This window comes from Apodemus sylvaticus, chromosome 7 (assembly GCF_947179515.1).
Source record: "Apodemus sylvaticus chromosome 7, mApoSyl1.1, whole genome shotgun sequence".
Lineage (NCBI taxonomy): Eukaryota > Metazoa > Chordata > Mammalia > Rodentia > Muridae > Apodemus > Apodemus sylvaticus.
In genome coordinates, this window is record NC_067478.1 from 108,898,430 (window position 1) to 108,924,672 (window position 26,243).

At 38.8% G+C, this 26,243-nt stretch overlaps 1 protein-coding gene and 1 pseudogene across 2 annotated transcripts in view; both read right to left on the reverse strand.

Moving 5' to 3' along the window:
- The window catches only part of Npsr1 (neuropeptide S receptor 1), a 224,200-nt gene that overhangs the window by 30,151 nt on the left and 167,806 nt on the right, over positions 1-26,243 (reverse strand). Inside the window, exon 3 of one of the 2 annotated variants that reach the window (XM_052188797.1) lies at positions 19,668-19,771. The exons of the other annotated variant lie outside the window; for it this stretch is intronic. Within the exon in view, the coding sequence (XP_052044757.1) occupies positions 19,668-19,771 (104 nt within the window). The remainder of the gene's footprint in view (positions 1-19,667; positions 19,772-26,243) is intronic. 2 annotated transcript variants of the gene reach the window in all.
- LOC127689299 (ferritin light chain 1-like) lies at positions 24,734-25,582 on the reverse strand (annotated as a pseudogene).

Here is a 26,243-nt window from a genome sequence, read left to right on the forward strand (position 1 = left end):
TGAAGTTGAAAGGTAAGTTATAACGAAATAAATGAAGAAAACATTTAAATGGAGAAAAATTAACTTCTCTGTCTTCTCTGGTTCCTATGAAAAATAGCCATAGGTGTGGAGGCTTCGACAACATCAATTTATTCCCTCCATAGTTCTGGAGACCAGAAGTCTAAAACAATTCTACTATCCCCAAATCAACATATTTGCAGGATCATGGCTCTTCTGGAGACCCTAAGGGAGAATCCATCCCCAGTTTCTTTTCTTTATTTTTTCCTACATTCTTTGTTTACATTTCAAATGATTTCCCCTTTCCTGGTTCCCCCTTCCCCATAAGTCCCATAATGGAAAACATCATCCTAAGTGAGGTAACCCAATCACAAAAGAACACACATGAAATGCAATCACTGATAAGTGGATATTAGCCCAGAAGCTCTGAATACCCAAGACAAAATTAACATCCTTGGTTTCTTTAAGCTTTAGGTAGCTGTTAGCATCCTATTCCTGTGGCCGTCAGTGCAATCCCTTCCTATGTGCTACAATGTCCTCCCCTTTTGCCAGCATGTCAGACTGATATTTCCCTTTTATCGTTGCATTTTAGGATTCCCTAAATTAATTTAGGATAATCCCACATTTCAGATTCTTAGTAATATTCTTTTTCTGTCACATATGGTGTGTAGCAGGCCTAGATTCCCAGGGTTAGGGTACAAACGTCCTGGAAGAATATTCTTTCAGCTTCCCACAATTACTAACTATATCTGCAACAATCCTCACAATGACAGTGAGGTCCTGAAATGATATGAGACACTGTTTTCCACTGTAAGTATAAATGGCTTAATCTCTTTTATTAAAACAAAGACTATTTAAGACAAAACCTTCCCTTTGGTCTAACTATATTTTATTCAGAATACGAATCAATAAACCCAAATAACACTGGAATTTAAAAATAGTACTCAGAGGCATATCAAACAACTAAAAAATTATTAAAAGGCCCTTATTAAAAATTCTGCATGATACCAATCAAATCCAAAGTTATCAGCTTCCCATGTAACAAAGACTTATTTCTGTTGATAAAAGACACACCACATAATGTCAGTAGAATACTGATAAATGTAGATGTAATACCTAATATAACACTAAATCTATGTAACAAAAATGTTCAAGGCTTTACAAGCAAAACAGCCTACAAAATATAAATAGGCAAAATAGAACTCCCAAGTACAAAATGCAAAATAGCTACACAACATACAAAAATTTGGTCAGATTCTAAATTACCAACAAAGGAAATTTCTCAGTAGAATCCAAAAAGTAGGACTTAACTCACATATTTCAATCGAGTGACAAAACTGAAAGAAGCAACATTTGAAAAGAATACCACTCAGAAATTTAAACATCTTCATAATTAACTCAAGAAAGGAAGGAAATCACAGTACAATTATAGTCAATTCATAAACGTCAACAATGGAAATGCTACACACCAACAGCATATGGGGTGCCACTTGGAGAGCAGATGTTAGCCTGAGGACATGCCTGCCTTCCTGCCACCCCACCCCCAATGCTGACAGACATGACCCAGAGAACGTGACATGCAAGGAGATTCTGCAAAGGGAAGTGAGATTTAACTGCTGGAAGCAAAATGATTTTACTTAGAAAGATGCCAGATTGTGTTCATGTAAACTACTATTCTCAGGCTGTCTTTAAAAATCATGCACTTGATTTTTTTTAGAGCAAGTTCGGGCTTACAAAGTCCTACAAATAGTGAAGAGAATTCCTGTGTTGCCCACATTGCATTGCACATCTACTGGGGTTAATATCTTGAATTCATATGGTATTAAACTAGTCTGTCAGTCTTGGTATATTATCAACAACTAAGCTGTGTCGTTTATATTAAGGTTCAGGCTTTGTCACTGCACCCTGTGGGCTTGGACAGTGTGATGACACTTATCTACCATCCATTTTATCAAGATGAGAATCACTGACCTTGTCATGCCCTCTGTGTGTCTAGTTACTCTTTCTTCTTACAAATCCCCAGGAACAACTGATTTATGTTCTAACACAGCTTTGCCCTTTTGAGGATATGACAGAGCTGAAGTTATGCGGTATTTAGCTGACCAGATTGGCTCCTTTTGTGTGCCTGTGTGATTTACTGTTCCTTCATGTGCACCAACAGCTTATTTTCTTATATTTCAGAAAAAAATACTCATTGTCCTATTACATGGACTTGAGACGCATTGCTAACCTTTGAGAAGCTATTTCTGAGTATCTTGGCTGGTAACAGGTTTTGGGGATTACTAGAGCTGCGAAAACCCCCTTTATGCACATTTTTGTGTGGATGTAAGTTATTTGCTCAACTGCACAAATGTCTATGATCATAAGTTGCCCAACTGTGTAGTAAAATTATGCTTAACTTTGTAAGTACTTGTCAAGTTGGTTTTCAAAGAAGCTGTATCATATTTAGATCTATCTATAGTGAGTCCAAGTTTTTGTTAATATACCAGTGTTGGGCATTGCCAGTGTTTCTTATTCTTTCTGTAAGCTGGCTGTTACGTGACACATGAGTACTGGTCCTGTCTTCTTCTAACTTGCAATTCCCTAATGAGATGCCTGTTGGCATCTTTAGTGATGCTCCTGTCTTTCCTATTTTTAAGAGGGTTGCTTTTATACTGTTGTCTTTTAAACTTTCCAGTTATCCCATAATGGTTTTATGGTATTACATTTATGTTTGTGATTCATACTGAGTATTTTAAAAGGTACAACATCTGTGTTTATGTTTTAATATTTTATTTTTTTATTGCACGCATCAATATTTTACAGAACACCTTAGTGGTAACTACAATTACTGTGACCAATTCTTTTCTGTGTTGAGACCGAAGACATTTAAACTATTTTCAATAAATAGAATTTGTGTTGTAATTAACAATTTTCAACCCTTATGTAAACATTTTTATTCAGTTTTATAGATGTGAGTATTATTTAATAGCTATACAGTTTATGATATCCACCACTACACATTCAAATTTGTGAATCTATTTCTCACTGGGTGGGCACCTTGAATGTCTTGGCCATCCCATCACGGCCACTGCTCACACTCCCAGAGGGGCTCTTTCTTTCTCCTCTCTGGAACCCCACAGCCTTCCCAGAACTCTGGCTGCTCATGTCGCCTGGAGCCACATTCTCCTCTTCCCTCTGGAATCCCAGCTGTGTCCCCTTCCCAGGATCCTGCTGCTTAAACTCTTCTTTTTTTGCAGGACTCACACTGCTGCCTTCCAGGGAAGAGCCCTCACTCTCACCTCCCTTGGACACACTAATGTCACCATCCCATTGTGGGTCTGAAGTTACTCCCTGAAAGACTTTATCTGTTGTTTTGAAAATTGAGCTCCCACTGTTCCTCTCATGGGAACTTCAGTCCCTTCCTCTTAGAAATAGCACACCCTCCCTTCCTTCTGGTTCTTAAAGGCCACCATCCCAGGGCCCTCTTAAAGTATCTTACTTGCTTCACAGGTAGAGTATCTTGTCTGTCCTGCCCCTGGAACTCTATTCTCACCATCTGAGGACCTGGATGAGGCCCTGATCACTGCATAGGCAAAATTCCCATTTCTTTATGACATTTCAAATAAGAGAGCTATTTATTTTTATTTTAAGGACACAGCTATTTTGCATACATGTATGTCTGTGTACCATGTGTATGCAGTGCCTGCAAAGGCCAGAAGAGGGAACCATATATTTTGGGACTGAAGTTAGAGATGGTTGTTAACTTCCATGTGGGTACTGGGAATCAAACCAAGGTCCCCCAGTAGAACTGTATATGGTCTAGAGTGCAGAGCCATCACTTTAGCCCCTCCTACCACCTGACAGCTTATATGGATTTATTCATTTCCCCACAGGAAGTGATTGTATCTACTCTCTTGCAAGCAACTTACTCCTCTGTATCAGAATATATGTTAATTACCTGTTCACTCCTAAAGATAGAGGCCACCTCCCATGGCCACTGGTACCCAAACCACTGAGTTTCAGGACTCTTGTGGAGCCTCAGCCAGCTTCGCCATCAGAAGCCATTTCCTCATTATCTGTGCCTGCCAGGCCATGGCTAAGCACTGCCTGGAACAGTTGCCGCTCAGACTAGAGGCTACACTTCTCTAACCCTGCAGTTCACACTGCACTCTACTGACCCATACAAAGTATCTGCCGAGCAGGTCAGAAACTGTGACTTTCTCTAGCTGAACTGGAACTGCCTCAGCTACTCACCAATCAACATTAACTAGCCACAGGACTGAGGTTGAAATATATGCTAGCTATTCCAAACCCAGCAAAGTATGACAAAATAATTCAGATTTTAATACAGGTGATCCAGAAGTCACTCATATCACTGATTGAAGAGCAGGAAACTGGCCAGGAAAGTTCAAGCAGACTATCTTTCATGATGTGGAAGGATATTATGGGGTTTCTAAGGAAGAAAACACATGAGTGGTTGTACCATGAACACTGCTGTACTGACTGATGCAATAGTGGTACAAGAGTTATCAAGGTAACTAACTACTTTCTTATTGGAGTTGATGCCTGATTCACATAAGGGGATGCATGCCTAGCACTGTATTTCTGGTCAAAATCCCATGGCTGAGGAGCTCATAAGCATTAGTGTAGAATTTGCTATTGTTATTTTGTTAAATGATTGTGGCATTAAGGTGTCTGCTAAATATTTAAGTTTACAAACCACAGACCTAGGCTATCCTCAGCCTTGAACAGAGAAGCTTCTCTCTGCACTTGGTAACAGTCAATGGACTCATATATGACTCTCAAAATACTGACAAAAGATTTAGTGCTCAGCCCCAAAGGTCATCTATCCTTTCTTTTCCACTTACCCCAACCCAAGGCTTAAGGAATATCTTAGAAGAGGAATCAGAATGAATATAAGACCCAGAGCATGGGAAAGAATGTGTAAGGTTCTGTAATTTGGGCTATCACAATCTTAGCAGCTGAGGTTACCTATATAAGACCTGGACAAGATCAAATCCGTCCAATTCCCACATGCACATGGTAGATGATCTCCAGGATCCATGCTTACTGAGGACTATTTGTAAGGGATAGTTTCTGGAATAGAGACAATTATTCTTTTTGAAGATGTAACAACTCACAGGATTCCAACATTCTAGTGGATGGCCTTCACACCATACATACATGGGCAGCAAGAAAAAAATGTATCTCTCTTGTTTACAGGAAACATATTGTAATGCCAAATACTGGCCTCCAAGATCTGTTTGCCTCAGGGAGGAAGAAATCTTCATGCACACCACGAGTGCTACGCAAGCATGCTCCTTAATTTAAAACTATTGGTTGAGTTAAGATGCCTACAGCCTAAAACTGTGCAGAAGAGAGGTAGATGGGTCTTTGATTCCCAGGGCTTGGGGTGTGAGGCAGATATCATGAGGAGGAAAGAGGTGAGGGAAAAAGAGAGGAGAAGATGCCATCAGGTAATCATGAGAGCTGGTCATGAGGGATGGACATTTGGAGTAAGAGCGGCCCAGGTAGAACATTACAAGTCATATCTCAGGGTAATTGGCAGGGATGTAGACAAGCTAACATAGCGGGTTGATGATTGTCCGACTCTAGTACTATTAAGGTTTACTGTAAATATATAAAGGTTCTGTGTATTTTGTCTGGAAACTAAAAGATCAAAGGTGTGGTAGAAACCCACAATAAATTTTAACTACAATAACATATCTTAGATTTAAAGGTAGCTACCAACTTGGAGTAAAAAGATGGATTAAAAATACTCTAATCAAATGGAACCACAAAGCAGGCCAGCAATGCTAGCCTAACATCTGACAGAACAGACATCAAACTAAACTAAGCAGAGGAGATAAGGGAGGACACTTCATTTTAATAAGGGACAGCTAACCAGGGAGACATTGCTATAACCTACAACAAACATAAAGAAGTCAAGGACATGCCTCTATTCACAGTGGCCCATAAAGAAAATATATCTAATCAAGAAAATGAAGGACCTCCACAATGAAAACTTGAAACCTCTAAAGAAAGATAATAGCCCTCGAAGATGGTGAGAACTCATTCTCATGGATTGGGAGAATATTGTAAAGAACATTTTACAGAAACTAATCATAGATTCAGTGTAATTCCAATCATATCCCCCATATCATTACTCATGGAAATAGAAAAATCTACCCCAAATTGATATTTGTATGTAAATACAAAAAATACCATATACCAAAACAATCCTGCAGAAAAAGAACAATGCTGGAATCTGCTGTTCCAGATATTAAGATAGATGTGCTGAATCATTTTGTGAAGTCTTAGTATTGAACCCTTCTTGCATCCTTGAAATAAATTCCACTTCTTAAGATATGTGATTCTCAATGTGTTCTGGAAATTATTCAACTGATTTTCTTGCATTTATACTAATAAGAGGTGGTAGCCTCCAGGTTTGGTTTCCTGTAGTGCTTTGGCGTGGTATGCATATAATGCCGTCTTATAAAAATAATTTGGATGTATTTTCCAGATTTCAAAAATTTTGGGAAGATTTTGATAGATGGGTGATAATTCCTTTTTTTTTTATTTTTTTTTTTATTTTTTTTTTTTATTTTTTATTTTTTTTGGTTGGAAGTTGTTTGATTCCCATCCAATCTGGTGTTCATTATTGCTCTCTTTAAACTTCATACTAATTGATTAGTTCATCTTTGTTGCTTGTACATTTTAGTTTCTTTCATGTTATCTGATTTGTTGGCGTATACTAATTCATAGCAGTCTCAGGGTTGTTGGTATTTCTATGACATTAGACTTAATGTTTTCCCTGTAATTTTGAATTTTATTGATTGAAATTTCTATTTTTATAAGTAAAATGGGATCAATTTAATTCATCCTTTCAAAAGAGGAACTCGGTTTTATTGATTTTTCCTACTTACTCTCTACTCTCCATTTTTCCTTTCCTCTTCTCTATTTCAGCTTGTGGTGGTTTAAATGAAAATGGCCTCCATAGGCTCAGAGGGAGTAGCTCTAATAGGAGGGACAGCCTTGTCAGAGGGAGTAGCTCTAATAGGAGGGATAGCCTTGTCAGAGGGAGTAGCTCTAATAGGAGGGACAGCCTTATGGAGTAGGTGTAGCATTGTTGGAGGAACTCTGTCACTGGGCATGGGCTTTCAAGTTCCAGAAGCTCAAGTGATTCCCAGGGGCTCCATCTCTCTTCCTATTGTCCTCAGATCCAGAAGTCAAACTCTCAGCTACCTGTCCTGCACCATGTCTTCTTGCATGCCATCTTAATGATAATGGACTAAACCTCGGAAGTCAGCCCCAATTACAAGAGTTTATAACAATTGCTGTGGTCATGCTGTCTCTTTACCACAATAGAAACCTTAACTACGACTCAGCTTGATTCTTTCTGTATAGTTTGGATTGATTTGGTTCTTTGCTTTGGTCCTTGTATTAGGAGATAGGTTGAGCATTTTGTGTCTCTCTTCTTTCTCAGGTTAGTGTATTGTTGCTAACACTTTCATCCTCATTTTTTTTTTTTTATTTTCTGTATTCTTTGTTTACATTCCAAATGCTTTCCCCTTTCCTGGTTCTCCCCTCCCCATATGTCCCATAAGTCCTCTTCTCTCCACCCATTCCCCAATCACCCCATCCCATTTCTCTGTGCTGGATCAATGCCTTTCCAGGACCAGTCATCCTCATTTTTTAAACATATCCTTATATATATATCCTTATATATGAATTTATTATACTTTAATTTGTTTCAAACTCTTTTAACTTTTAAAAAATACCTAGGTTGTATCGAATCTTTCTTCCCATTACTGACTACATTCTAGTTTTCTTCCATCACAGTTAGAAAAGATGTGTAATTTCATGTAGGTTTTCAATTTATGAATCCTTCGTTTATTATATTTGTGCTTTGAATGTGGTTGATCTTCTGATTGTTTTCCATACCACTAATGAAAATTTTCTTTTAAGTTTTTACTTTTCTATTTTCAGATTTCTGTATGATCTGGTTTTAATGTTCTGAATTTTTTTTTTTAACCATTCACTATTTGGCAAAAAAATGGCTTATATGCTCAATTCACTGGCCATATTCAAAATAGCTTATACTAAATCTTCACAAAGCACACTCATTTGCTGGCATTCCTCAGAAATAGTGTTATGTTTTATATTTTTTCCTATAAATAAGACAGTATCTCTTGCTTCTTTGAATATTTCACATTTTTCTTAAAAAAACAGCAGTTCTGAAAAAAATCATTGATTTTATTTATTTATTTATTTATTTACTCACTTATTTAAATTGACAAGTAAAACTTTGTAAACTTATGGTTCATAGCAAATTGTGTACCTGTGCTCATCATCCACTGGCTAAAGCAAGCTCCTTTTTTTAAGTCTGTTTTTTTTTCAGTCATTTACATTCCAAATGTTGCCACTCTTCCTGGTCCCCCCTCTAAAAGTTTTTCACCCCATCCCCTTCCCCTTTGCCTCTAATACAGTGCTCCCCATCCCCACCCTCCATATTCCCCCACCCCCTACTTCCTTCCCCCATCCTTCCACAGGACATCAAGTCTCTACAGAATCATGTGCATCCTCTACCACTGAGGCCAGACAAGGCAGTCCTTGACTACATATATGTGCTGGGAGCCACAGACGAGCTGATAGATGTACTTTGGCTGATGGCTTAGCCTCTGGGACCTCCCAGAGGTCTGGGTTAGATGATACTGGTGTTCTTCCTATGGGGTTGCAATTCCCTTCAGCCCCTTCAATCCTCCCCCTAACGCTTCCATAGGGATTCCCGACCTCAGTCCAGTGGTTGGATATAAGTATCTGCCTCTCTCTGTTAGCTGCTGGTAGAGTTTCTCAGCGGACAGTCATACTGGTCTTCTGTCTGCATGCACAACATGGCATCAGTAAGAGTATCATGGTTTGGTGCCTGCCCACTGGATAAATCTCAAGTTGGGCCTGTCACTGGATGGCTTTCCCTGACCTTAGCCGAAATGTTTAAGGGTTGGAAGATGGAACCAGAAGAGACCACCTCCAGTAGATATACATGGCCCACAGTGGAGGGTCAGGGTCACCAACTTACCTTCAAAAATTTTGACCCAGAATTGTTCCTGACTAAAAGCAAGCTCTTAATAAGTCTTACTTCACAAGTTTAATATTTTTGATAAAAATACATAAAAGTTAATCTCTTAAAAATTTCCCAGTACACAAAATATTTTATTATCTGTGGGCATCAGGCCATGTAATAATAGTTCTCTTAAGCTTATCTTGGCATGCCCTTTGACCACTATTCCATTTATGTGGACTTAATATGTTTAGATTGCACACGTAATAGAAATCTTACTATATATTTCTTTCTGTGTCTGCCTTATTCAATTTAAGGTGTAGCCATCTTGTGGGAATAATGTTTCTTCTCTTTTAAATTCTGATAATATTTCACTGTGTATCTATTTGTATGAGTGTGTATACATGTGTGTTTGTATATATGTGCATTTGTGTATAGAGTGCATATATGTGTGAGGAATGTGTGCTCATGTGTGTATATCCTTGTATGTGTGTCCTATTTCTTCATCCACTCATTTTACAATGGACACTTAGGCAGTACCATGTGTGGGCTAATATCACTAATGTTGCAATGAATATGAGAGGGCAAGTATTTACTTGGTAAGACAGTTTCATATGCTTAGAATATATACTCAGAGGTAGGATAGCTAGAATATGTATTTTTTAATAGTGTTTTAAAGCATTTCCATACCATTTTCCACAGTGGCTATACAGTTTCCCATCCTGGACATTTACAGGTCCAGTGTTGTTTTTTCCTCATGTCCTTGTGAGCCCTTGTTAATTTTTATCTTTAATAACAGCCATCCTAACCTAAAAGGTATGGGGTTATGGGGTTATATCTCATTACAGTTGCTATTTACATTTCCGAATGATTAGAGAGGCTGTGTTTCTTCAATATCTATTGGCTATATGCCTCCTTCTGAGAAATAGGTAATCATGTCATTTGGATTTTATTGATTTTTTTCAACTATATTAGTCAGAATTTCATTGCTATAATAAAATATCCAGTACCGAGTAACTTTGTAAAGGAGAGAGTTCATCTTACTCTTATGATCAAGCAGCTTATTGAAATGAGCTCTGGCTTTGATAAGGGGTCTATGGCTGATGTCAAGTGGTGGAGCAAGAGTGCAGGGAGAACCAATGGTTGAACAGGAAACAGATGGAACGTTGTTTTGAACAGGAACAGAAGGAACAAAATAGATGCTTTGTTCCTTCTACAGGAACTGCCTCTGAACACATTCCCAGCAACTTGGAGATCTTTCACTAAGCCCTACTGCTTAAAGGGTCTGGCACTCCCTAATGGGGATTGGTTCTAATACTTTGTCTTAATTTGGCTCCCCAAATCACATCGGGATCTGTATGTCCAGATGCTGAGGGTCACTGTCCCTAATTGATTTTTGATTAATCAATAATGAGCCAGTGGCCAATGGCTAGGCAGGATGAAAGAGACAGGACATTTCGAATTTCTGGGCAAGAAACACAGAGGACAGGAACAAGAGAATTGCCATGATGGGGAAGCAGAATGATCAACGTGTAAGAATGTAAGAATCCGGGAATGTGGTCCCAGGGACTACTCCCCTGATTGGGTCCAGGGGAGCAGAGATAAAATATAGATTAAACAAGTATTAATTAAAGAATACCAGAGTGGAGTGTGTACTAGCAGCAGGTATGTTTGGAAGTGCCCAGCCATTGAGATGATTAAGGCATATTAATATAGAGGTGTGTGTGTGTGTGTGTGTGTGTGTGTGTTCATTCAAGAATTCAATTCAAGAATACCAGAGTGGAGTGTGTACTAGCAGCAGTATGTTTGGAAGTGCCCAGCCATTGTGTTGATTAAGGCATATTAATATAGAGGTGTGCATGTGTGTGTGTGTGTGTGTGTGTTCATTCAAGAATTCAGGGTGTCTAGAAGAAAACAATCTACCTCTACAACTCTCAATATTTCCCCTCCTTTATGGCCCAACTTTTAGCCAAACAAACCCTGAAAGGACACAATCCAACAAGACCTAAATTGTAGCACTGATAGGCTTGCTTTATTTCTTTATACATTATGACAATATTTCTTTTTAAAGATATTTTCCTTAATATTTTTTAAAAAAATTATGCATATGTGTGTTTTGCCTGTATGAATGAATGTATGTGTGCCATAGTGTAGCACCATTGTGTGGGCCAAGGACAACAGAAAGGAGTGGTGGATCCCCAGAAACTTAAGTTAGAGATAGCTATGAGCCACTATGTGAGTGCTAGGTCTGTAGTCCTCTGAAAGAATAGACTATGCTTTTAGCCACCGAGCCATCTCTCCAGCTCCTGCTCAGAATGCCTTTCTTAAAAAAAGAAAAGTCAGATTTTGCACTACAAATATCCTTTCATACTATGGGCTGTTGTTTCAGTTTTATTGTATTTATTTATTTATTTATTTATTTATTTATTTATTTGGTAGGCAAAAACATTGTCCTGGTTGATATATCTTCGAATTCCCATTTTTGGTTTTTGTTACTTGTGCTTTTAAGGTCATATTGAGATTTTTCTCACCTAGACAAATCCCATGGACATTTCTTTTATGTTTCATTTTGGTAGTGTTACAATTTTAAGTCTTCTGTTTAAATTTTTAATGCATTTGAGTATACTTGTATACCCAGTGTGAGAATAAAGATCTAAGTTCATTATATTTCACATACATCCAGTCTTCCCAGTGTCTTCTCTGCAGAGCATAACCTATCTCTGTTGTGTGTTCCTGACAGAATCACTGATAATTGGTCGTATACAAATGTGTCTTTTTTTTTTTTTTTTTTTGGTGATTTCTACTTGCTTCCATTGGTCTATACATCTGCTTACATGGAAGTATATTTTGGCTCTTAAAGCACCATCATGAATCTTTAAAAACTAAAATGTAATTGTAGTGGCTATTCCTGGTTGTCAACTTGACTATATCTGGAAGGAACTACAGTCTAGAATTGGAAGGCTCACCTATGATCCTAATCTGGAGGCTCAGAGATATAAGTTTTTGACCTGGATCTTGGCATGGAGATCTTGAAGCATAGTGGCTATGAATTCCAGAAGATTAAGACAAGGAGATCTCTGAGTTCAAGATCATCTCAGATTAAAGGCATGGAGGCACATGCCTTTAATCTGGGCCACACCTTCTGCTGGAGACCTACAGCCTTTAATCTAGGCTACACCCTCTGCTGGCGATCTATATAAGGACATTGGAAGAAGGAAGATTTACTTACTCTTCCTTACCTGCTTGCCTCCTGGGACTGAGCAACTGCTAGATCCTTGGACTTCCATCCAAAGCTGCTGCTGCCCATTTTTGGGAAGTTGGACTATAGACTGTAAGTCATCGACAAATTCCCTGACTATATAGAGACTGCCCATATATTCTGTGACTCTAGAGAACCCAAACTAATACAATAATTACATCACACAACCCTTCCTTTACTCTCTGTCATCCCTCCTGTTCACTCTCCCCTCTCACAAATTCAGGGCTTTCTCTTCTTTAGCTATCATAGTCACGTATACATATAAGTCAATAAGTATATTCATTCAACCTGATGAATCATTTCAACATTACACGAATGTGTATATTTCTAGGGATGATCACTTGAAATTGGATAATCAATCAATCAATCAGGGGCAATTCCTTGGGGGAAGACTGATTCTCCCTCTCACTGAAATTGTTTATTGCTTGTAGGTGTTTATTTAGGGTGCGAATCCCAGGGGATTTCCTCCATCTATATTGGGATCCCAACTGTTTGACTTTTTCAGGTCTTCTTTAGGCAGTCACATTGTTGAGATTTAATGGGTGTGGCTTCCAAGTCATAGCTAGACCACACATTTTGACAGTAGACCTCCTGGTCCTCTGGTTCTGACAATCTTTGTGCCACTTCTTTCAAAATGTGAATGTTTTCTGAGGCTCAAGTGTAGAGATTGTACCTCATCAGTTTTGGCTGGGAACCCACAATCACTTTTCTGCATTTAATTAGTTATGCTGCTCTATAATAATATATTTGTGCCAAAGGAAGTTTCTTTGGTGAGTCATAAGATCTATACTTATCTGCAGGCATATGATAAGTATTTGGAATACAGTTGGGAAATTACACTGACTTAAGAAACTTGCAGTTGTTGGTTCACTTCTCTGGTCCATGACCTCACTAGCCATAGGCTAGGTTCATGGAAACCAAGTATAATTTCCCTCCTATTGAGAAGACATCCAATCAGACAGCTGTTGGTAACTCTTAAAATGAAAATGCTACTACTTGTCCATGTGATTATGGAAATAGTACCAGCCCAGTCCTCATTGTTAATATTCTAGCCAGCTGAGTAGATCTACAGCATGTTCTCCCTCTTTGGATCTTGCAGCATGCCTTCAGATACTATGAGGGCTACTCCTTGGGGATGAGACTTCTGGATCAATTCTCACTTAATCACACTAAGTCCAGTGTCTGAAGCACATCATTATATCAGCAAAAGACCTTATTTTCAAGTTCTAGGAGACCTCCACAAGTAATGGAATAGCCTATATTGTTGCGACAGTTTCTTGGGCTCCTTTGATGTACAATTCAAGAGAGGGTACTTTATGTCCCATGCATTATACTGGAGTTTTCTTACACAGTTCATGACTTTTGAGGGGAATATTTTAGCCAGGAATGTTGACACAAACAAATAAATGAATAAATAAATATGTGTGAATATATAAGTGTAAACACATGTGTGAATAAAAAATGAAGAAAACTGAGAAAGACACTAGAAAACTGTGTGTATGGGGAAATATGCTTGTGAGTTAGTGGAATTAATATTGCCAAAATGACAGTTTTGTACATATATATGCATATACATATACACACAAATATGTGTATACATGTGTATATGTATATACACAAACATATAAATATGTACACACAGATATAGATGCACATGGCACATGTCTAGACATATATATGTATATACACACATATGTACACACATCTTTACATCTTAATTCATTCTCAGTTCTATTCCTGTATATGCGTGTGTATGTATGTGTGCCTATATTTACACACACATATATATGTGTGTATATATGTATACATGTTTAGGTAAATACAATAATGACCCCATGCCTTTTAAAAGCATCCTTAGTATCATTACTTCTACCACCTCCCCCTCCTTCTGTATTGCCCTCTCTCCTTCCTCTGTGGTTAAAGTCTCCACTTTTTCATTTCTCACGTTATAATACCTATAATCTATTCATTATAGATTTAGATCGAGGAACTACAAATTGGAGAGAAAATATGACTTTTGCCTTTGTGAGTCCAGATTACCTCACTCAATATAGTATGTCTATTGCCACACATTTAAGCTGGAAAATCCTTGATTTCGTTTTTCTTTGCAGCTGAGTCGAATTCCACTAGGCATATGTACATTGTATTGTTTCCATTTCTTCGATTGTTGGATAAAGCAGCAATTAGCATTACTGAGCAAATATTAGAGATATTCCAAGATGTGGTATAGCTGTGATGTGGTAGATTTTCTTTTGGCGTTTTGAAAATTCTACAGTCCTTTCCAGAGTAGCTGTATCATTTCACCATGCCATCAAGAGTGAATACAGGGTGTCCGTCCTCAAAAACGCATGAACATTTCTTTTTAATGGTTTTCTTAATATTAACCATTTTGACTGGGGTGAGATGAAATCTCGAGGTTGCTTTAATTTGTATTTCCTTAATTGCTAAGGATGGTGAGTGCTTTCTGGGCTATTTATTATCCATTTTAATTTCTTTTTTTGAGAACTCTCTGTTCAGATCCACAGCCCATTGTTTAAACACAGAAAACTCCCCCAAGACAACATTCAGCTTTGTGTGTAAACTGCCTTAATAATTTCCCCTGCCTTTCATATATATATACACACACACACACAGACAGATATATGCACCCACACAAATACACACACATATATTACATTCATTCATTCTATCAGTTTTTTCCTCTAGAGAAGCCTCACCAATACGTATATGAACCTTAGGATTTTTTTTCTCCCTATTTAAGTGGAGAATTTTGTGGAGAAATTGACTAGGATTGTTCTGAATCTGTAAATTTCTCTTGGTACAATTGTCATTTTCACAATATTAATTCCACCAAACTATCAGCATAGGCCCTTCTACACCATTGTCTAACGTCTTTCTCAATCTCTTGACATATTTAAAGTTTTCATTAAAGAAGTCTTTTATCTTCTTTGTTAAATATATTACTAGATTTTTTTGAGGTCACTGTGAATGTGTATGTGTGATCTCTGTTTCAGCAAGTTTGTGTTGCTATGGAGAGAAGCTACTGAGCTTTGTTAGTTGATTCTGCTGTATATCAGTGCTTAATGTATTGGTACTTTCTAGAAGTTTTCTTATGAAACTTTGTTATCTCTGTGTTTAGTATATCATTTGGGGACAAGGATAATTTAGATAGCTCCTTTCCAATCTGAATCCCTTAATTTCGTTCTCTTTTCTTTTTTCTTTTATTCGATATATTTTTATTTACATTTCAAATGATTTCCCCTTTTCTAGACCCCCACTCCCTAAAAGTCCCATCAACCCCCTTCCCTCCCCCTGTTTTCCCACCCAACCCTTCCCACTTCTCTGTTCTGGTTTTGCCCTATACTGCTTTACTGAGTCTTTCCAGAACAAGGGACCACTCCTCCGTTCTTCTTGTACCTCATTTGATGTGTGGATTATGTTTTTGGTATTCCAGTTTTCTAGGTTAATATCCACTTATTAGTGAGTGCATACCATGATTCATCTTTTGAGCCTGGGTTACCTCACTTAGTATGATGTTCTCCACCTCCATCCATTTGCCTAAGAATTTCATGAATTCATTGTTTCTAATGGCTGAATAGTACTCCATTGTGTATATATACCACATTTTTAAGGATACATGTTCCACTATGTCCATAGCAGCCCTATTTATAATTGCCAGAAGCTGGAAAGAACCCAGGTATCCCTCAAAAGAAGAGTGGATTCGTTCTCTTATTGTTCCAGCTAGTGCTTTAAAGACTATATTGCAAAAGAGTGGCAATAGTAGATAAGTAGACAGTCATGGCTCATTAATGATTTTAATGGGATTGCTTTGGGGTTTTATTCATTTAAGATGAGTTTGCATGTGGATTTGCAATATATGGCCCTTATTATGTTGAGGTATGTTTCTTCCAGTCCTATTCTATCTAAAACTTTTACACTGAGGGTATGTTGGATATTTCATTAAAACCTTTTTCTGCACCTGTTGAGATTATGCAGTTTTTGTCTTAAATCCATTAATATTATTTATTACATTTATTGGCTTATGTGCTCAAATCTCTATGATAAATCTAACTTCATCATGGTGTATGGTTTTTGATATGTGTCTGTATTTAGTGTGCAAGTTTAAAATATTTTATATCAGACCCAGAAGCAAAGACAGAAATCACATAGCCAAAGCACACAATCAAAAAGGCCGAGATATTTCCTAAACCCATTATTCCTATCGAGGTTATCTTCAAGAAGAATTAACTATATGAATTACAGCATTCAGAACTCAAAAGAATAACTACAGACTTTAAACTTTATGAAAGAATTCAAGAAGTAGGAAGAAAGCACAAATATTTCAATGAACTTAAATAGTAGTAAATGTTTGAATGATTGCCAAGAAAACACAAATATCAAGATAACTGATGAAGAAAATTAAGGACTTGAAAACTGAATTTAATGAAGAGATATACATATCAAAGATAACTCAAATAGAAATTAAGATGGAATTAAAAAACTCAATGACCCAATTAGAATTCTTTTGAGTTACTTTCTTCCTATCCCTCATTTCTTGAACACTTCAGATTGAAGAGAAGATTAAGTACAGCTAAGAGACTCTAGAAAGGAAACAAATGAAGCTATGACTTCTTAAACATCAAGTACAACTAAGGCACAAACAGCAAAACAAAACAAAATGTCTGAAACCAACACTTTTCAATAGTATCAATGGCTTCAGCTCACTAATCATAAAACACAGGCTAGTTGAATGGGTTGCGAAACAAAATCTTTCTTTGTATTGTCTACAAGAAACTCATCTTGAAAGATAGGTATCACCTTAAGGTGAGAGCATAGAAAATAATTATCCCAAGGTCATGGGACTAGGATGCACACAGGGTGCAGGCAGGTATTATTTAATTTTTTTTGTCTTTAGCTTATTTAACTGTAGACTTACAATTTCTAGTTTGTAGACCTGACAGATATAGTTCTCAGTGTTTTATAACATTTTTGTAGTTATTAGAAATAGATTTGTTTTCATAATTTCTTCTTTGAATAGTTTTGTATGCACATGCTCCATAGTTTTGCATTTTGATATATATTCTTCAAGTTTGGGGCTTTATTAATTCTAATTCTCTGGCACTTTGTTAGAATTGCATCTCTGATTGGGAAGCTTTTATCTCAGCTCTGGCTCTGCCATATACATATCTTATGTTGAGTTGCTTTCTGCCTATTCCCAAGTTCTCGAGTATTTTTTTATTCATGAAAAGATGTTGAACTGTATCAGCTGTCTCAGTCAAGGGCAATAGCTTTAGGCTGTTCTGATTTCTTCCTCACAATTGCCCGGTTGAAGCCATGCACTTATCTTCTAGGGTCTTAGGGATTGTCAGAGAGTCTCAATGCTCCTATAAGTGAGTCACCTCACAGCTTCTGTTTTAAAATTTGTTTCATTTATTGATTTCCTCAACAGTTATCTCACAACTAAGGCTTCTGTGAAGTTAATCAATTTTCTGTAATTATTTGTGTCAAATACCCAGGGGGAAATGAAAAGAGGTTTTATAATGGAAAAGCTCTGAGCCATCTGAAATATAGATAGTTTTGCAAGCCCAGTTTCCAAAGGACTACCCGACACTAAGAATAGGGACAGCTCTCTGGGAAAAAGAATTTAAAGACTCTACCCATATCTGCTCTGTCCATGACTGGCAGAAGTTTTGTTTTACTGGGAAGGAAAGCTGTTAATTTTCAAGGCCACCACAGACATGGACAATGCAGGATGGGAATAATGAAGGCTAGAACACCATAGACCTCAGCTGGTTTCTTCTGTCAGTGCTCCTTGTCTGTTGAAAGTCTTTGGTTAATTTACAAAACCTTAGAAAACCCTATTGTAGCATTCATAACATTTTCTTGCTGTCATCTTAGGACAGAAAATCATCAGAGTTTTCCTGCCAATCTTATATACTATTATTTTAGTATTTATTATGAATACAATTGGAAGAAATGTTGCTATGGGTATTTGTTGTCACGGTTTGAAGTTGTTACACATGAAAATAGTATAGATTATAAGTGTGAGTTTGGGGAGTGTGATGGTATACTTAGTGGCCAACCTCCTTCAGGTCCCGATCATATTTATTTCTTGCTTTTAGTCACTCTAGAGGTTTTCTTCTTCCCCATACTGGACCAACATTGACCTATGTCTTCAAAAGAAAAATATGGAGGCCATGGTGTGTAACCACTGAGACAGTTTTATGAAATATGTTGGTATGTTTACCTTGGTTACTATGACAAATTGTCCTTGGAAAATCTAGTTGTACTTGTGAGGATACTATTGAGCATCTATGGAGAGGCCCATTGGTGAATACTCTGCTCTGATCACACACTGGCCTTTGATGTGAATTATCTGGTCCCTGATCTGCCCTCCAATGGCCCACTGCCACGAATCATGTTATGAAACCTAATGATTAGCCTGTGTCTATCCCAACCAATCCATTCCTGAATTTTTGACTAATAAACATCATGAAAGTATAAATACATATTGTTTTAGGCAACTGAGTCTTATTATAACTTACACTTCAGCAATCCATTACTGAAATAATGGAATAATTAAAATCAACTCTGTATACAACAATATTCTCAACAAGTAGATGTAAGACATTTGTCATGTAAGTATTGCATATTAATGACTGCACCCCTGGCATGCTCCAGGGATGTGTAACAAATTCACTGTAAGAAAATACCATCCCTCTGAAATGACTCCTTTTAAAGTCATATTCAGAGCACAAAGAACATTAACATCACAAATATTCTCATTTGTTTCCCAACAATGAAAAATGTTACTAAGACCTGAAGGCAATACAATGGATGTAACCATAATCTTACTTCTGAATATGAATACAGATATTCCAAATCCCTAGCCAGGGGACTTTAAGAGGGCAATGGTTTTCAGATGTGATGTTGTCCATCTGTAAAGCTGGTGTCATTTAGACTAGAAAACTGCACAAGAACAGAAATGCATAATGAGGAGTTAATGGGGAGCTACTTGTTAATATTCTTTTTTAGAAGAAGAGACTGAGGGAGTAAAACAGCAAGTACTGACAAATGTTGTGGGCATGATTTAGCTATAAGATGTCAAAAGTGTCACTACATACTACCGTTTCCACTCAGGGCTGTACTTGTTATTTGCTTAATTGTTGCTTTGCAAATGTATTATTTGTAGCAAAAGAAAGACCCATTTTTTTTCAGACATTATAGAAAATTGGCTTGTCTTTTCAGCTAGGGAGAAAGGAGTGTCTGATTGTGCAGGAGCAAAGGTTCAGTATTTATTTCTCTGTGATTCCCAGAGCTGGTGTCAGCTCAAGTGTGGCTCATCACACTGCAAGATGATTTCCATACCTGCAAGTAGCGGACGATTCTGCAGACCAGGTCAGGGGCCATGAAGTCTCCCGTGAACCGCCAGATAATGTCTGTTAGAATGTTGATCAAGCCTGTGAAGGAGTCTAACAAAGACACAATGTTTAGTTTCAATCTCTCCAAAATCCATGGATATGCCACTGTGAAAAATAAAAAATCTCTGGGTTGCTTTTGTTTTCTCTTTGCTTAGCAGATGGCTGTTTAGGAAACATGGGGCGAGGAAGGAGTTGCTTGTCTTTAAGTATCAGAGCTTGTTTTTGCCTAGAGAGGATTTTGGCTGTGACTGAAGAGGAAGCTACGGTCCCAGGAGAAGGGTCACTATAGTAAAGCAAGTACTGTGAGAAGACTCAAGAGAAAACAAAACTGAAGGCTGGAAAGGCCTGGGTAATTCAGCTCTGTCCTACACTGCGGCGGCCATCACCATATTGCCTGTCTAAGATGGGCAGAGCCAGACGACTGGGAGATTTGAATCATGGTTCATCTCAAGAAACACTTGTTTTTTATTAAATTTTGTTTTTTGAGAGTTTCATACGTGAATATTGTACTTACATAATTTTCCCTCCCCCTTTCTAACTCCCTTCATGATAGGTAATGCTTCCAAATTCATGGCCTTTTAATTTTTTTATTGGTTTATACACACACACACACACACACACACACACACACACACACACACACACTTGATAAACTATTAGAGGTCTTATTTCTGGAGAAAACTTTTTCTCTCAGCATCCATGCATCACTGTAGTGTTGTGGATTGAATATGGCTTCCCACTGAGCAATCACTCCATACTTAGAGATTAGTTAAGAAAAAGCTCTTTAACAATAGTGTGCATCCAGCTGTCGCTGAAGTTCAGAGGAGTTGGTGCTGAACAGAACGTTTTACCAGCTTATACAGGCCTTAGACTCATGTATTCCACACACTGTTATTCTCAAGTCTCTTCATGTCCAGGTCCCTCTGTTTATACAATGTAAACAGAGACTATATGTCTGCCCACTTGGGCAGGTGGGAAATTAACATAGCAGAAATACTCCCATAATTATTTAAGTGTACCCAAATTGTTCCTTTCACATAGTTGTTACCCAGGTTCATCTTACTCACCTGACAGATTATGCTTTGTCTGATAAGAACACAAGGGACCCGATGGTAGACAAGGACCTGGTGGTGGTTGTGATCCTGAGCATATGTTAGAGGCAATTCTTTGATTAGGGAATGAGCCTAATAGCTCGTAATAAGTCAGGGTTGCGTCCTTTTGTTATAGGAATGGAACTTAAGGAGAAGTCAGCCTTGGCGAAGAAACACTAGCAGCAACTTTCTCCTCACTCTAGACTTCAGTTCTGACAGTTTCTAACATGACTGGCTATTGCATTATTGTCTCTCATGACTATTGAAGGAGACACTCCTTTAGCTGCACTCTTTGTGTAATTTATCATTCCTATGCACATTTATTAATACATTCTTTACAGCATCAATTTTACAACTTTGAGTTTTCCTGTGTCAGTTGCTCTTCATCTAAAAGTGATAAAACCCTTTTTATAGTATTGTGACTTAAACCCAGGATCACAAATGCTGGGAATGTGCACACCCAGGCCCTGCTCATTTTTATTCAATTATATGTGCTGTTTAAAATAATGGGTCTCAACATCTTATTTTCAGACTTGTATATACCGTGCTTTAAAAATATTCATGTTATCTCTGGTCACATCTCTCTGTGAAACCATTTGCATTTTAAAATACCTCATTTGACGAATCATTATATTTCCATTCCCCACTCAAATATAGACATAATATATAAGAGAAAACATATTTCTCTTTCTGTGTCTGGTTTATTTTGCTTAACAGGACTATTTCGGACCTATATGTATTTCTACAGATGACAGTTTGTAATTTTATGGATAACTCTATATTGGTATATATATATATATATATATATATATATATATATATATATATATATATATGTATATAGTTTCATTTTAATTGTGATAAAACATCCTGACAAACATAGGGAGGAAGGGTTGATTTGGCTCCAGTTACAAGTTATGTCCCATCTTTGAGTGGATGCCAAGTCAGCAATTCATGCATCTAGTCTACTGCCACCCATGGTGAAGAGAGAAGCGAGAATGAGCACAAGTCTGCTTTCTTGAGGCCTCTGCTCAGCTGGCATTCTCCATTTTTACGGAGCCTAGCCAGTGAAAAGGATCTACTCACATTCAGGGCAGGTCTTTCCACCTCAATTACCGATCAATACAATTCTCCATAGATATGCTGTCAGGCCAATCTGATTTAGATGCATCCTCATTTAAGACTTCCTTCTCGGGTGATTCCAGGTTATAGCAAGTTGACCTTTATAGTCAACTATCCCATTTATCGTTTTGAGGAACCTCTATGCTGATTTTCTTAGTAGTGGAACTAATTTATATTTCCACCAGAAGTGTACAAAGGTCCCCTTTTCTTGAATTTTGGCAGCATTTCTTCTTACATCACAACACAGACAGTTGCTGTGACATTGTGATAGGAATGGGGTTGTGTTGCTCAGGAGTTATCTCTCAGCCCTTCTCTGTAGCCAGTCTTTTGCTACTTCATGGATTCTTGTTTTCTTCCACCCTTCTCCACCCCCTCTGCACCCTAACACTGAATAAGGGAGAGAAAAGGATGGAGGGGAAATGGGGTGACATTACAGTTAAACTACTTCCTGCTGATTAGGAGCATTAGATTCCTTGGGACAGGTTTGATCTTTGCTGTCAGAATATTTAATCTCTTCTTCTTATTATTTCTTTTTTGAGCATAACTACTTGAAAAACTGTGACCAACAGCAACCAGCCAACAATCAACAATCTACCTTCTCGGGACCCTAACATATATATATATATATATATATATATATATACCTTTTGAAAAGTTCCTGAATTTGAAACATTAGACAAGCTACTGGCAAAATCAGGCCCATGCTAGAGCAGGAGAGGAATTATTCAGCTTCTGTGGACAATCTGAAACAGCCCCACCTGGGATTAAAACAAAATCATATTCCCATAATATTTCTGTGTTTTTTAAAGAAACCAAACCTCTCGTTATGTTTTTCCTTATTTTTCTCATTTTTTATTCTTTCCAACCCCTGATCTGCAATCTTCCTTGAGCTATAGGAAGTGTGGTGTTCATGTCTTTTTTTGGGGGGGGGCTGAGAACACATTCATTATGTATACTCAGCATAGTGTGCAATCCTGAATCTTTTGTTTACTTGTTTTCTTTAATTTTTCTTTCATACAGTTCATCTTTACTTCAATTTTCCCTACCTCCACCCCTTCCAGACTGTCCCCCACCTCCCCTCTTCCCCTGATCCACTCCTCTGTTTCCCTTAAAAACAAATACACGAACAAACAAACAAAACAAGACAAAAAAAGAGAAAGCCTTTCAGGAATATTCACTGAACATGACCTAACAAGATACAGTAAGACTAGAAGCCTCATAAGACTGGATGAGCTGAGGCAACCCAAGAAAGGGGTCCCAAGGACATGCAGAGTCAGAGACACCCCATTTCCCATTGTTGGGAATCCCATAAGAACACCAAGTGACCCAACCCTAAGGTATCTGCAGAGGACCTAGTTTAGACCTATAGAGCCCTTCCCTTTATGCAGAGTTCCCCTGGCACTGCCTAGTGCTTCACTGTGGGTCTCTGCACTTCCGAATCACACCCCTCTGATGACAATTGTGCTAGGCACTACTCTATGAGTACAACAAACTCTCATTAAGATTAGTTCTCTCCTAGGTCCCTGAGCTGTCCTGCCTCTGGTTCCTGACCAACCAGCAAGTGTCAGGTATGGGCTTTCGCTCATTGTGTGGGCCTCAAGTTGGAGTAGACATTGGCTATTCCCACAAGTTCTGCACCACCATTAGTCCAGTATATTTTGTAGGGAGAACAGTGTGCAGGTTGAAGAATTTGATGTCCCAATACCATGACTAAAAGCCTCTCATGAAATGGTGAACTGTTTTGTGTTTACTACTGTTCACTGGAAAGAAGCCTTTTCTTCTTAAGGTAGAGTAAAGTTTATCAATGAGCACAAACATAACTATTCAGAGGACAGCTTGACATTGTGTCAGTTTAGCTGAATAGTACTATTCAGTTTTTCCCAGGGCCCATGGTCTCCCCTGCTATATGTTATTGACAAGGTATCCAATAAGAGTAGCAATTTGTTATTGCTATAACTGTAGGGCCATTATCACACAAATGGACTCATCTAAACATAGCAGATTGGTCTCACAGCTAATAGGCTTAACAGCAGAGTAAGGCAATTGAGAACAATGCTACCCAAACCTTTCCACCAGAAACCAGGATAGCACCTTCTAGGACCATAAAGGTGCAAGATGGTGAGAAGGAAGACAATTCTGGCTAAGTTTTAGTTTGTCTTCCTTGTATTACAAACCTGAGGCTTGTGGTGTCTTCAATGAAAGGACTTATCATCTAGTTTGGTGGGGCACCAAAAGTAAGGCTGGGGAGATGGAGAGATGATGGAGTCATCACTCTTAAGAGCACTGGCTTCATTTGCAGAGGACCCAGTCTTCTTTCCTAGCACTCGTGGGGTGGCTGGCTTACAGCTGTCTGAAATTCTAGTTTCAGGAGCTAGGGACCCTTCCTTGTACTCTGCTTGCATCTGGAACCCACATGGTACACATGCATGTGTGCAAAACACTTATACACATAAATAGCTGTTTGGAAGGAAAGGTAAGAGCTCCATATTGTTTGGGGAGCTTTTGTGGTTTTCTTGGCTAACAAATCACACTGAAACATCCTAGCTCTTTCACTGGGCTTTGGTTTAATAAATTCCAGCTTCTGGGAACAGCATTTTCCAGATAGAGTATTTTTTCTTGTTCAGTTTATTGCTTCACATTTTTCTTTTGTTTTCTTTCTTTCTTTCTTTCTTTCTTTCTTTCTTTCTTTCTTTCTTTCTTTCTTTCTTTCTTTCTTTCTTTCTTTCTTTCTTTCTTTCTTTCTTTCTTTCTTTCTTTCTTTCTTTCTTTCTTTCTTTCTTTCTTTTTTTTCTGTCTCAAAAAGCTTTATTTTCACTTGGTTCAAGACTTGAGAGGCTCCAGAGCGGTTACAAAGCTGCCTGGTGGCTTGAGGGGTTCCTTCAGGCGGATGTCCCAAGGCGGACTGAGGGGGGCTGGTGCAGAGCAGGGGGAGCCCCTTGAAGGCACAGAGGCCTCCTAGTCGTGCTTGAGGGTGAGGCACTCAAAGAGATACTCGCCCAGAGCCATCTGGGGTGCACCGGTCTGCGCGGCCTGGGGCCCGGCCACCCTGCGGAGGTTGGTCAGGTGGTTGCCCATCTTCTTGATCAGCTTCACCTCCTTATCCAGGAAGTGGCTTTCCAAGAAGTCACAGAGATGAGGGTCTGCGCGGGCAGAGCCCAGGGTGTGCAGATCCAAGAGCGCCTGGTTCAGGCTCTTCTCCTGGGCCAAGGCAGCCTCCATGGCCTCCTGGGTCTTACCGCACTCATCTTGAAATGGTTTCTGCACATCCTGGAAGAGAGCACGGCCCCGCGGTCATTCTGCAACTTGAGGAGACGCTCGGCGCCCTCACGCTTCTCCTCGGACAATTCGCGGAAGAAGTGGCCTATGCCCTCCAGAGCCACTTCATCCCTATCGAAATAGAATCCCAGAGAGAGGTAGGTGTAGGAGGCCCGCAGGTGCAAGTTGACCAGGCGGTTCACGGCAGCCTCCATTTCGATGGAATAATTCTGACGGATCTGAGAGGTCATGGCTGATCCGGAGTATGGGGCTGACCGCGAGGACGGTGCAGGCTGGTCCTAGGAGCCGAAGGCGACGAGGAGATGGTCCCGGAGGCTGCGGCTGGAGAGACTAGTAAGGCGGCCGGAAGCTGAAGTGGGAGTCCCTGGGTCTGTTCCGTCCAAACACTGTTGAAGCAAGACACGGCCCTCCTACGTGCTGCTCTCTTTCTTTTGTTTTCTTGATGATAACCTTTCTGATGGGGAATATGGAATCTTAAAGTATGTTTTCTTAAAAGAAAAATTTCTTGAGAGCAAATAGTTACTCTGTATTAAATTGCTATTGGGCGTTTTCTGTCCTACAAGAGCAGCTGTCTCTTCTCCAAATGGCAAAGCTATCTAAGGGACAGGCTTACCTTCTCTGACCTCTACCTTTGCTAACCCCTGAGCTGCATCAGTACCACCCACTGGGGCTTTCAGATTTCTTTAGTGTGCATACCTAACATGGTTAGTGATTAGAGATGACCCAGTGCAGGGGGTGTATAATTGGGCTCAGGCACACAGAACTCCCAGTTTGAATCATGCAGCTCAAAGCTGAGAAGCAGCTGTCCTTGAAGAGTTCCAGAATGGACTACGGAAGCCATCCATGAAATATAGATTATAGAATTCCCTGAAAGGTTGAGACAGCATCCTTTGGAAGGAATGTCATTTGATTAGATTCCCTCCTTCCGGTTATGAGGAAGCTCAGAAAGCTCTTAGAACCAAGAGGTATAGGGAGGAATGGCCTCAGTTAACTTCACTCACACTGGCCCAACAGGGAGACCCCAAGTCTTAAGC